Source organism: Poecilia mexicana, unplaced genomic scaffold, assembly GCF_051168715.1.
Source record: "Poecilia mexicana isolate PSO_F unplaced genomic scaffold, ASM5116871v1 scaffold_2, whole genome shotgun sequence".
Taxonomy (NCBI): domain Eukaryota; kingdom Metazoa; phylum Chordata; class Actinopteri; order Cyprinodontiformes; family Poeciliidae; genus Poecilia; species Poecilia mexicana.
In genome coordinates this window covers 37,890,039-37,903,613 of record NW_028263371.1, presented here as the reverse complement: position 1 = coordinate 37,903,613, position 13,575 = coordinate 37,890,039, and the positions used below count along the sequence as shown (strand labels likewise).

Genomic DNA, 13,575 nt, shown 5'->3' with positions numbered 1-13,575 from the left:
GACCTCAGTAAGAGCAGGAAGACGCAACAGAACCATTAAGGAAGAAGTTAAATTTGGTACGTTCTTTGGTACCAAAGGAGGATTGTGGGTTGTCAATAACCAGACAAGAGGGAAAGGATCAAAAATGTAACCAAGAGACCAATCAGAAAATAGCTGCAAAAAAAAAACTCCTTCATTGACGGTCCATATGGGAAGCTTCAAGTTCTACAAAGATTCAATTTATTAGAAAAAAACAAAACCCCTTAAACTCAAACTTCACTGGATTTAAACCCAGAACCGCCGACGCTGCACGAAACAGTCACGAGTGTTTGTCAAAAATCTTTTATTGAACAAAAGTATCTGAATTCTCATCACGTCGTCGGTGATACAGTACCGTAGGTTGGATCTTAATGATTCATATATGCACCTCTTCTTATTTGAATATATTTACATACAGTGGAGACAAGAATTAAATAACAGTGCTCAATAACATTCAGATATATCATATAAAAGCTGATGACCCCGTGATCAACACTTCCATTGGTAAACAAACGCACAAAAACGGGTGGACGTTTGGCGTCGCTAGATTTCTGGATGCAAGTCAGATGGTGGCATATTTGGTGTCTTTACAACGAAGGAGGATTTATTTCATCTGAATACCAGGGTTTTAATCTGCCATGGCTGTAAAATACAGTTACTGGGCCCTCTGTTAAAGATGTGTAGAACAGAATGTGAATCTTATCACAGCAAAATCTACTAAAAAATGATTAGAACTTTTTAATGTGTGTTTTTTCTTATTAATTTGTGCATCCAGAAACATTTTCGACTGGTTAAATTATGATACCAAGGCCCAGTTTTCTTAGCCACTCTTCCAAATGAGAAAGACATTTGAACTTCTTCTTATTCTGTGGATAAATAATTTAAAAAAATCAGCTCCAACATTTCTTCTGAAATAAATAGAAGTTTTAAAGTGTAGTTAAGGTTTTCCTGTCTTGATCTCAGTGTCCATAAGCTTTTAATAACCAAGTGAAGATTTCATGTTTCCAGTGGGGATAATGACCATTTCTCTTACTTCAAAACAGGAAAGACAAGAAAACATGTCATTTCATTAAAGTAGATGTGTGTTGATCAGATAAGTCATAAAAAGGATGCAACAAAAACACCAAAAAGCCACTCACCTAAATGTGACCATACAGAGACAGAGAAGTGAAAAAAATAAAATAAAATTAAAAAAACGTGACAAATACAAAGACATGAGGGGCAAGAGTTCATCTCCACCGGTCACAGATAGTGGGATAGTAAGGGAGGTAAAAATAAGCCCTCACCTTTAAAAAATGATTTATTTTCCTTTTGACACATCTTAAGCAGCGGTGCCTATAAATGAGAAGCATCCAGAATGTCTAAATACAGAAAATCGACACTAATTTTACAATCAGGTGTCTGCGACTTTAATACGACTTAACTCGTTTTAAATATTCAGGCCTAACAGAGCTGAAGTAGCCGCTAACCAGGGGTAAACCTTTTGGGAAGGAATAAAAAAAAAAAAACTGTTTTTGGTGGTGCCAATATATGAAACTCCTTTGATTTATAAAGATAGAGCTCTAAAATACCCATCCCTAAATAGACTTCTGTTCAAATCGGGGTTTCATTTAATTACCGATTAGTCTTCAATATACATTTCCTGCAAAGTTAATTGTAATCACAAAGATACTATCAGAAGAGGTACTTTCTTTCCTTCTTTCTTTTTTTACCCCAAACAGCATCGCCATCACAGAAACAGTGTAGTTACTCAGGAAGCGTTCCCAAAACAAACAAAAAAAGACTTTATTGTTGTTCTTCCTCATGTAGCTACAGACACGTACTGGAGAATAGAACGGTAATAACACGTTCAACTCGACACAATATAAAGCATGAGCACTGAGCCGTGGGTTAATCTGAGAGTGCAGTGCAGACCTGGAGCCAGTAGTAAACGGGTACAGGGTGGCACGTTTGGTTACATGGATCAACATTCAAACTCTACAGGAACTCTGAGGTCTCCTCTATTGCACCGCCTGGTAGAAATACTACAGTGAGTGTTGTTGTCCACATTTAAAGTATCACTAGCAATTAACTGTTCGGTAGAAACAGAAAAAAAGTGGCGTTACAAAAACAAAAATGAGTGGGTGGAGGAATGGTGAAAATTAGAAAAAAAAAAAGAAAAAGGCAAAAGTGATTCTGGTCACTTTGTGAAAAAGTAACTACAAAACTTGAACAAATTTAAATAAGCTTTAAAAAAAAAATAATAATAATGCGAGTTCACTAACAAGTGGGTCTTGATGGACTAAAATGAAACGTGGGCTGCGGTTAGACGTGACAGAGTTGGGTCCCACTGAGGTCCGAGTCCGTCTCTGAACCGGTAAGAACGTCGGTTCTGTCCTGGGTGAGTTAAGAGCAACGGTGGAACTTGCAATGTGCGTGCTAGTAAGTAGACGTTACGTATGACATCAGAGGGAGAGCTCAAACCCCCCGACAAGGCCTCGGGCGTTCTGTTAGCAGCAAAATGTGGTCACTGCATGTTAGCACATCCAAGGTAATAGAGGCTCGGTACACGCCGTGTTCGCCGTGTGGCTCAGCGATGGCTGTCTGAGGGTCATCTGCAAAAAAAAAAAAACAGCGAAGAGCTAGAAAAAAAAACAAAAAAAAACAGTTTGTCTCGTTTTCGCTTGGAAAAAAAATCCAGGAGATCTGAGGATCTAGATGTGGTACAGACACCACAGCGGGAGAGGTCCAGACTAAGGCTTGGGTTAAGACAGTCGGGGATCGTGTGTGTGCGTGTGTGTGTGTGAATGTGAGAAATCCAGTGTAGATGTGCAGATCACAGCAGCGCCTTCACCAGGTACAGCTTCTCTCCGTGATCGCTTGTGTAGATGGGGGCCTTCTTGTAATGCTCCACTAGTTCGTCCATGGAGTTGAACCGGCGCTGGCCGATGCAGTACACCCCGTCTGACAGCTGCACTTTAAAGTGCTTGTTTTTCTCCACCGCCTTCAGGGACACGGAGAAATCACTGGGCTAAAAAACAAAACCAAACAGGGAGACAAAGAGGAACAGGAGATTACATTGAGCAAATTAAGATCGGCCAGCAGGGGGCAGCATTGTGTTCATTATAACAAAAAGAAAGGTAAATCTGTGCTATAATTTAAAGGTTTAAAATTGCAGTTTTACTGCAATTTTAAACCTTTAAAGTTCTTTCTATTGCTGCCTTAAATATTGAGCGAATTTTGTTTATTTGTATTTTTTTCAACATTAAAGGGATTAATTGATGCTAATCAGACAGGAAAAGTGCAAAAAGAGGAAGAGGAGATGCAGCAAAGGTTCAGGAATCGAACCCAGGATGGCAGCAATGAGGATTTACAGCCTCTGTATGAGAGACGCTCGCTCTAACTCTGCACCACAAACCCTCCTGAGCTTATTTTAGACCTCTTATGTTCATCTACTGAGATTAAAATAGTTTCCTCTGAATTCAGGATGTTTACTAGTCAGTCGCCCTGCAAATCTAATGACTGAATTAGAAAAAAATAAAAGAGAAAAGTTGAGCAGAAAATAATCCTTATTTATGCATTCATTAAACTGCTATGTAGGAATTATGAAATTACTGAGTCCTAAGTATATTTCAACATAAAATTCTGCACCATTTAAGTAATTGTTTATTAGCGATTGATCAGTGTGAAAATGCAGAAAGGCAGAAATATGGTGCATTAGTCGGTTGTAGCCACGTGCAACAATGGATTATTTCATTCCACTGACCTTGTTTAACTGGAAAGTTGTACGCAAAAGGTACAAGTCTTACTGATTCATCTGCAGCCATAGCAACATGTCAACAACCTCAATCATGTGTGTGAAAACACTGCTGGGAGCAGATGTAGATTAAATTCCTGCACCTCGGTCGCATTTTTCATGCGATTCTTGACCATCTACTCTTTAAAGTCATTAATATGCTTCTTTCAATTTTATAACGTGTGCAAATTTGCCACGAGGATTTAATTAAGACTTCTAATTTTATTAACTTTGTATAAAAACCTCGTCAGCATCTCCGACATGCTGCCGTGACTTCACCTAGATGACTCACCGATGACTCGCTGTCTCGTATGAGGAAGTCGCCCTCCTCTCCCCGCTCGTTGAGTATGCACTCGGCCTCATGTCTGGTGATGTTGCCGTAGTACCAGTCCCTGCCGGCAAACCTCCCCGAGCGCGCCGGTCCCATATAGCGGCTCTGAGGGGAGGCCGACGTGGTGGAGGGCGGGCCGGGTCGCTCGCCCAGCACCACCACATAGTTCTTAGGCACCAGGCCCACGATGCCGCGAGAGTTCTTACACCTCCACCACTCTGGGTCGTTCTCCGGCTTCTCTATCACCTCCATGATTTCTCCCTTTTCAAAGTTCAGCTCCTCCTCGGTCGTCGAGCTGAAGGGGTAGAGCGTTTGGACCAGGTGGAGGACGACGCCCCGGCCGCCGGCGCGGCCGTTGGCCAGCAGAGTCCCGCCGAGGTAAGCCCGAGGGGAATCCCCGTCTCCGTCGTCCACCCCCATGAGCTCCTCCTGGACGTAATTGGAGGGGAACCAGCCGACGCGGCCAGCGTGACTGCCACGCCACCAGCCGTCGCTGCACTTCTCCATGACGACCACCCTGGAGCCTTTGAGCAGAGTTAGCTCGTCTTCTCTCTCTGCTGTGTACGCAAACTTGACCACAGCGGGGATGTTGAGGTCATAGATCCTCTCCGCGGCTCCGACCACACCTCCGCCCCCGCTGCCGTTGGAAGGGTACTCTGTGTCTGAGCTTGGCGTAGGGGAGGCATCGCGCGCGCTCGTCTTCCTCTTACCCTTCCCCAAACCTGTGCACGGGAGAAGACAACACCTTCAGCTGAATAGTTTGGAAACACTGGACATGACTGTATCGGTCATCTTTACTCCTTTAGAAATACCCTAGAATTTGATTTTGTTTGTTTAAGCTTTCCTTTTCCTAGAAAGAAGTAATGAGTTGAGAACTGACTGCCCTGCATTCAAGACGACAAGCAGGACATTCGTGGATATTTTTGTTGAGAAAATATTGTTTTGGGTAGAAACAAAAGTCTCAGATGTCCTGCAGGGAGGCTATTTTTATCTGTGTTTCAAATTTCAAGAAGTGTCCCCCCCATCCCCCGTCATCTTTTGGATCAGCAGAATACTTTTTAGGAGTCACCACTTATCAAATATGACCCTCCAGCACCCAGTTACTGGACGTCTGAAGGCAGCTTTCGATGAGCTGCTGCTAAAAACGCAGGCAGAAAATCACCATCATCGTTCACAACTTCTCCTTCTGTTCCCTGATTGGCCTGGTTCTACCGGAGGGAATCCAAACGAATGGGAGAAAAATATTTAACTGAGTGGAGTTGTATCAAACCGTGGGGCTTGATTAGCAAATTAATCTGGGGGGGAAAAAAATTATGAAATAAAGATGCAGGTGAATTGAAGACTGTACTTCCATGTGTCAAGTCAGCCATATCTTCACAAACTGATCAAATGTAGTTTTTATTGCAAAGCACATTAAAGCTGAGTTTATCTGTTAATGCCATTTCAATTATTTTTACTGCTGTAGTTTACATGTTGTCCCCGTTCACGTGTGGGTTCTCCAGCTTCCTCCCACAGTCCAGAAACATGAATGTTGGTTAATTGGTTGTTTGTCCTGTGATGCCCTGCGATGTACTGGCAACCAGTCCAGGGTGTACCCCACCTTTACCCTAATAACCTCTGGAGATTGGCACCAGCTCCCTTGTGATCCAGCAAGGACAAGCAAATTGATTGGAAATCAGTCTTGTCCAATATTGAAATATCTACAAAGATTTCTGGGTCAAAAGAAACTCCTGATCAGGATATCATTCTCATTCAATATGAAGAAGACTTTGTTCTTGTAAGAACTTTTGTTTGATAATCAACTAGAAGAAAACAGAGAAACTGCTGAGGCTTTTGCAGTAAGATGTCCTGCACTGGGCAACACACGGCGCCTCCCCACAACTCCTACAGAACAAAACTAGGGCTTTTCTCTACTTAGCATTCAGCTGACATCATCTACACACCACATACACCTCCATATAAACCCAAAGGTTGAAAATAGATGGAGCACAGAGGGAATGAAAAGTGGAGCAGGCACCATGGGCTTAATAATGACAGGCACATCCAGGATCAAAGTCAGACCCTGTCTTACCTGCCTCCTACTCCGCCATTCATGTTCTTTCAAAGACGAGTCTTTAAACGTGTTTGAACACTTCAGTGGGACTCAAACATTGTTTTTTTTTTTAAACTTGACTGAACATAAACTGAGGAGGTCTCCTCTTCTTCCTCACATGGATGTTAAAACAGTAATTACACACAGCGCGGCTGTCGGCATTTAAACCATTTACTTGACGGCTGAAGCTGGTGTCAGTGGAAGCTGGTGTGTGCTGCTAATGACTGAAGAGAGAGAAATTTTGACAGCTCCTCTCCCAGACTCTGCCGCAGAAATGTCACTGCCGAACAGAGCATTTACTTTGTTTGAAAATTGCAGGGTTCACGTAGAGTAGCATGAAACTTGTTGGCAGAGAAAGGGAGAGAGAGGAGGGTAGTGGGGTCTCTTGGCAGCTGTTCCTCACACACGCTGGAGACCAAACACATCAGAGGCCACAGCTGACAAAAATGCAAAGGAGGAGGATGAGGTAGGAATAGCAAGCAGTGCGTGTTTGCGTACGGCGCTGTGTAGCCCACAAATCTGATATTTATGAGTGAGGAGAAAGCCTGACATCTGGGACAACTTGAGAAGGTCAAGGAAAGAAAAACTAAATGAAACGACCAGGGTAATGTGGTTGAGGGATGCTTCACGTCTCCCTCTGAGCCTAGCAAAAAAAAACACCTGCATCTCCACACACACCTCTCCCCTACACTCATTTCCACTTCCAGGCACCGGCCTGCCTGTTAGAGCGGCGGCGTGACATCCTCTCCGAGCCTTCATCTACCTCTTCATCTTGTGAAAGGAGACGTGATTTTTTTTAAACCCAGAGGGCTTCAACTCTGGGGGGAAGTGAGCTGATGAAAGGCTCAAAGTTGCAGCATATTGCTTCACTCTTCTGCTTCCACTGAAAGGCAGCGGGGAAGTAACTGTATTAAGCGGGTCCTTGCAAAATTGCACCACCCACCAAACACGTGTCCACAATCAAAAAAGCCAACAGGACCCTGTAGTGAAGTGTTAGTTCTAAAACAGCGGGTGATGAGGTTTAAGAGCTCTGTGAGAGTGAATCACAGGTGAGATATGTGGTCTTTTAAATGGCCCCTCCAGCAGTGCGGCTCTGCTTTTAATCGAAGGGCTACGAGGTCTTAATGCCCCATTGTGTGTAAAGTCGGTGAGGCCGTCAAAAGGCTTGCGGAGTAAAACGGAAAAGAAAAAAAAAGAGGGAAAAACTACAAGGAGCGTTGGAGAACACAAGCGAAGCAATTTTTGGGTTTAATATATTCTCTCAGACTTTGAGAACTTTAGACAAAAAAAATGTCAAATCTATTAAGTTAAAATGTTGGACGCTAATGACCAAAAATGACTCACCAAGTCATGTCTCACCAAGTTTTGGTTAGATGTCATCACTAAGGGTGTGCACACTTAAACGTAACCAGGTAATGGCAACTTTTTAAAGTTTTTTTTTTTTTTTGTTAGCTGAATCATATTGCATTATTTTCACAATACGGGTGAAAAAAAGCTTTGAAAAGGTCTTTGTTGTGTTTATGCAACAAAGGACAACGCACCGTCAGGGTTACCTCCAGTGTATTATAAGCCTGGCGGGCCACCAGGCTTTACTTGGGCCCCCACCAGACTAAGCATTACTTATTTATTTTAGTTTTTGGAAATGTTTGCATTTTTCAAGACTTTATAGTCAGTATTCAAACATTAATCTTCCATTAATGCATACTCACCAAGTGATATTTTTCGAATTTCCTGTCAACTCTAAACATTTAACTCAAAAACACGGCAGACCGCTGAATGAATGACTGACCTAGAGCCCCAACCACCAGGCGCAGCAAGCTCCTGGGAGGAACCCTACATAGTGGTTTGAACTTTAACGAAAACTGCACTCTTTAAAAACTCAAATAGGCAGAAATTTAATGTTGTCTTTAGTTTTACAGGTGAGTATTGACCCAGTTCCAGCAACTAGTAAGGTCTTTGCTTATTTCCTTTACACAACGATGCTTTTTTTTATTTCCAAGCAGAAGAAAGTGGGGCACCGAGCAGCAGGCAGCCATTTATAGTTAAGACTCTTTTCAGATGGAAGCTGATGATACAACTGCTCTAAAAACCAGCATGCATGGAGAAGAGAAACTGCAGAGAACAGAAAAAAAGAGTGCATCAAAATGCTCACTGAAGAGGATTAAAACAATGAAGGGGGGTCATCAAACTCTCAACCAATCAACTTGTCCGCTGAAGTGTGTGCGTAGTTTCCATTATCACCTGACCCTCACCTATTGCTCATCGCCTCATCGTGAAAGTGTTCTCGCCTATTGGATTTTCAGAGGCTTTTAACAGGAAAGAGCTGCAGGCAGGAAGGATGCTGCCCAGACTGGGATGGAACGGGGCCATAATGTTGTAGTCGATATATAACTCAGTCAGAGAATGGGGGGGGTAATCCATCATTCCGATACAGCCATTAGGTGCCTGATTTGTCCTGCAGGATAACTACTGATAAGAGAAAAGCAGAGGTCCACGGTGGCCAAGAGAGGAGCTGATGAAAATGGCGCTGGAGCGGAGAACAGAGGGAGGAGGGCTTCATCTCCGCGCCCTGTGACCTCTGGTTAAGGTGACCGACTGCAGCAGGCTGTGTCAGGGCGGCCGGCATGCAGCTGCAGCTCCCCTTCCCCCGAGGGTCTGGATCCACAGAGCTGGGAGAGGTGAATACATTAAAGCTGACCTCGATCCACCTCTCTCTGTCACCTCCGACTACAGCTGCCTTTAGAATCCACACGTTTATTGCTTGTTTTACATTTAAACTGCTTTCCACCAGACATTTCCATTTCCTGCCCAGGTTCCTGTTCCCAACCATTCTGATAGAGGAGCAGGTATCCCATAGTGAAGCTGTCAAAACAAATTAATTTCACTGTTTGCTTTGCTACCCATTAGTAGATCAAAAGAGAAAGTTTTTATATTTTGCTCCCTTGACTTGAGCATCAAAGATCAAAAAAAAAAAAAAGTGCTGCCATTTAATTTGTGGAGGATGTTTGCTGGGGGTGACATCTGTGGCATTTGTTCACTTCAGAGGGAAAACATCTGAGTGGGTGTTAAAGAGCGCCATTGTCCCAAACGATTTCATGCCTACATTTTCATATTCAAAAACTTGTAAAAATGAATTGGGGCACAGCCTACCTAAAGGCCAGAGGATTCTTTCTCCCACAAGCCGTCAAAGACAAAAGTATTGATGGATTATGGACAAAAAAATAGATGGACAGATTGATGAATGAACAGATGAATGATTGATGGATACAACTGAGTCAGCAGGATTAGGAATAAATATATTAAAAAAAACAATGCTCAGTGACAGCTTTTCGGGGCCATTAATGCACTGCACACCTGTAAGCTCTGCTGTCAAGCAAAAGATAATAAAAAAAAAAAAAACAGACCTACCAAATGTTGACCTAAAATGTTGAGCGTGTTCTGTTTTTTCTTTCAACAGCTCCATAAATCACCATTTCCCAAAGCCTAAGGTGTTTCTTCTTTCTGGGCAACAATATTGGGTTTGTTCTTTGTTTCATTATCCTCCTTTAGATTCAAAGGTTTTAGACATGACTTAATAATGGGATGGAAAATTCTTCCTTTGATACAGATAATTGGTGTCTTCTTTGTGCCTGAATGACAAAGTCAAGGAAAATTTATTGCATAAAGGAGAAGTCTCTTTGAATAATCTGTCATCTGTCGTTACTTTCATTGCCAGTCAATAGAAGTAGGGCTTCTATTTTCCTCTTACTTAATCGGAGAAAAGTAGAGACTTCCTTTCACGTATGCTACACACACCATTTTCACCACCCTTAGCTGAAAGCTATACCCACACAGAGAGACTAATATATTCAAGTCATGGCTGGGGACACTGAGCGACAGAGTGCTGACAGCTGAGAGCAATGGCCGACTCAACAGGCTCCCTGGAGAGCCTGGTGACAGCTTCCAGCCAAGACAGAAACACAGTGAGAAAATCGTTTTACTCTTTATGAAAATCCAGACTAAAGAAAAAAACAAACTCACAGAGCACAGAAATATCTCATCTTATTCAATGTGGGACACAGATTTACTGCTTTTGATGAAAAGCATCTCAACACGTTAGTAGTGATAATTCGTGCACTCGGGGGACTTTATTCTCCGCCGCAGCCGGGAGCTGGAAGCCTCTTACCCAGGGTGTCTTTGATGTTCTTCACCAGAGAGCTTTTCTTCAGGCTGTTCTTGCGCTCCACGTAGTTCGACGGCACGTAGCCCGTCTGGTTGGCGGTGTTGCGGACGCGCCACCACGTCTTCGAGTCGTCGAGGAGGTAGAGGCGCTCGTTTTTACGGATGTCAAGTTCCTGGTCCTGCTGGGCTATGTAGTCCCACTTGGCTACAACAATCACCTCTTCTGTCATCTTTCATGGAGTCCTCCTGGAGAGAAGGAGGAGGAGGAGGAGTCACAAATCAACGACAAATATAAGATGGCGAGTGAGCTGCACATTTAAACACCATCCGACTTTTTCTCATGACAGAAAAACAAAAGCTGATAACAGGCTTTAGACTGAGTTGATAATCAGCTATAAATTACTGTATTCAATGGCAACTCCTCCAATGGATTTGCCACGTTTATTGTACAGTAGTCTGAACGGACAAATTAAATATTTGGTTTTTAGGAAACTTTTTTCAGCTTTACCAATGAGGCAACCCTCATTCAAACACAGAAGGGAGTTTTCTAAACTTCTTCACATCGTGGCCAAAAACTTCCTAGTAAATATTGGGATTTTATTAACTAAATGAACACGAAGTACTGCACATTTCCAATATGGGAGGAAGTAGATTCATGAGTCATGAGGCGTCTGCAGCTAAAACAATACTTCCAACATTAACATGACAATAGCTCGGTGCTCTCGGCTTAACTTAATACAGCTTCAAGCTAATCTCTTTATGTTTGGGATTAACTGATAAATAACTGGATAGCAAAAGGTGCTAAAAGTTTGCCACTTGAGGAGTTTTTTTGTAGAACATATTTACAGACAAAAAAGGTTTTTCATCTTAAACGCAAAATGTACATTTTTTTGTACAGTTTAGGCTTAATTGTGTCTTTTTTCAGTCTGCTATATTCAAAATCAGTTGCTAATTATTTCAATAATCGACTCATCACAGTCTTTTCAGTCCGACGTTGATCTACTACCAAGGCTGGTGGCTGTAACATGACTAAATGAGGAAGAGTTTAAAGGGTGTGAATACTTTATCGCTGTGAGCTGTGTTTGTGAAGCTCAGCGCTGCTGTCACAAGTAAGAAGTCATTAAAAAAATGATCCACACTCATCCCCGAGTAGAATTGCTAAAGTGCTTATCCCTGCTCACGCTGGGTATTAGTCCGGATAAACCCAGGAAAGGTTTCCAGTATATTACATAACCAAGATAAATGTTCATGGTAATATTTTGAGCATGAACTGGCATTAAAGCCTTTAATTCCTTAGATGGAAATTATGGCAACATTTCATATACGTCCAACAGTGAAGCAGAGTCGTGTCAGAAGATACCAGGCAACACCGTTAGCTGAAAGCATGAAGTTTAACGGCAGAAACTGCAGCTCTACAGACATCGAAGCTTCTACAAAAAGCTTATTTTGGCAGAAAGCAGCACAAGCACACCAAATAAATCAATTTATGTGCTCTCGCTTGGGCACAAATACACAAGCACACCTTGCCTGTTGGGGTTTTCGTTTTTTTGGGGGGTTTTTTAGACAGTGCAGTGAGCGATTACACGCTCTATTTCACCAGGCTTTGAGTAAGGTCATTTGACATGGGTCAACTAGACCACCTTCCTGTTCAGGAGCTGTAGTCTTGAGTCTGTGCATGTGTGAGTAACGTCTGCTCTCGGTTAACGTCACATAATAAATACAACCTCACGGTATGAAAACAACCTGACCGATCCGGTTTATATTTAGCTCACCTTCGAGGTGTGAGAAAAAAAAACGCAAGAACAATGAAAGGAAAGTTAACCATCTCCAGATTGATTTAATTACTTGCAACAAATTGGTGAATAGTCGGTACAACAAACAGCCACTTTGTCAATGTTCTGCCACTGAAGATAAACTGTAAAGTTAATAAATGTGTGATCAGAGCAATAAATGAAAACCTAATCTTGAGCAAGATTATGACTGGCGATTGAGACGTCAGAACGTAGCTGCGAATAACCTTTACACAAGAGTTAAAAATAGTCCTCCACATAAAAGGGAATAATAGATATCCATTGAGTTTTTTCCACCATGTTGAAATGATCTGTCATTGACTGATTCAAACGGAAACCCCTGCAGTGGTTAAAATGGAAAACAACATTGATTTGAGTGCATAGAGAAGCATGTGGGCGAGATTACCCCATTCTTATTTAGCGTATGTGAACAATAGATAGTTTTACACAGTCTAGACAGGAAAAAAAAAAAAAAAAGCATATTAGCCTGCAGCACAGATGCAAGAAGAATGTTTGCTTAATTATTTACATTTTACTCTTCAGTGAAAAAAAAAAAAAAACGGGTAAAAGCTACTCTGAAGAAAGATGACTCACGCTAAGAGTTGCTTAAATTAGACGTAGAAAGATTCCATTAGCGAAGGAAAGATTCATATCTTCTGCGTAGATTACTTATTAATACATGCTAATAGCAGCAGCAGATAATGGTGCCCTCTTTGCTCAACCACAGACATTTATCTCAGTTTCACTTAAGCCACAAGCGCAGAGTCAGAGATGACTGGGAACATTCCTGCTGCTATGGTCTCGACCAGTAGGTTGTGTCACTGCAGGAGAATGCCTAATGGCTGCCCTACAGCCGCTCATGTGCAACAGTTTGCACAGAAAATGTGCCTCTGCTTGCCGTCACTAAAAGCTGTCAAACTGGCTCTCGCCTAGCAGGCCGGGACAGGGATGGCTGAGAGGAGGAGGAGAGTTGTGTAACACTGAGGAGTGTGTGTGCCAAGTTCGCTACAAGTTAAACAGCTCGACTTTTCAGGATGTGACTTTTTGTTGTTTTTTTTTTTATTATTGCAGCAACAAAGGCAGCGGAAGAATTGAGGTTAAGCTGGTTAGGTTGACGTTTAAGGAGGGGACAAAAGCAACAGCTGGGATTCTTTAGAATCGGGGAGGAAAGTGGATCAGAAGGACGGATTTATCACAAGATGAGGGACGGTGACGTCAGCTCTTCCAGGAGACAGGAGGTGTGTGAATGTGCTTGGGTCTCTGTGCCTCAGCCAGCAGTAGCTGGATTAGATTGGATTACAACTTTCTGCCAGTTTTACAGTGTTTATTCCTCCTTTAGATGCATTCATGAAATCTAAGAACCACTTCATTGTTACAGTGCCTAGTATTCACACAGTCGTTAAACACC

General features: G+C 42.4%; 1 protein-coding gene across 1 annotated transcript in view; it reads right to left on the bottom strand.

Annotated features, from left to right (window-relative positions):
* Positions 1 to 305: 305 nt before the first annotated feature.
* nck2a (NCK adaptor protein 2a) overlaps positions 306 to 13,575 on the bottom strand; it is a 36,221-nt gene continuing 22,951 nt past the window's right edge. Inside the window, exons 2-4 of the mRNA XM_014992200.2 lie at positions 10,382 to 10,623; positions 4,086 to 4,846; positions 306 to 3,028 (exon numbers count right to left, since the gene is read on the bottom strand). Of these exons, the coding sequence (XP_014847686.2) occupies positions 2,834 to 3,028; positions 4,086 to 4,846; positions 10,382 to 10,607 (1,182 nt within the window). The 5' untranslated portion in view covers positions 10,608 to 10,623 and the 3' untranslated portion in view covers positions 306 to 2,833. The remainder of the gene's footprint in view (positions 3,029 to 4,085; positions 4,847 to 10,381; positions 10,624 to 13,575) is intronic.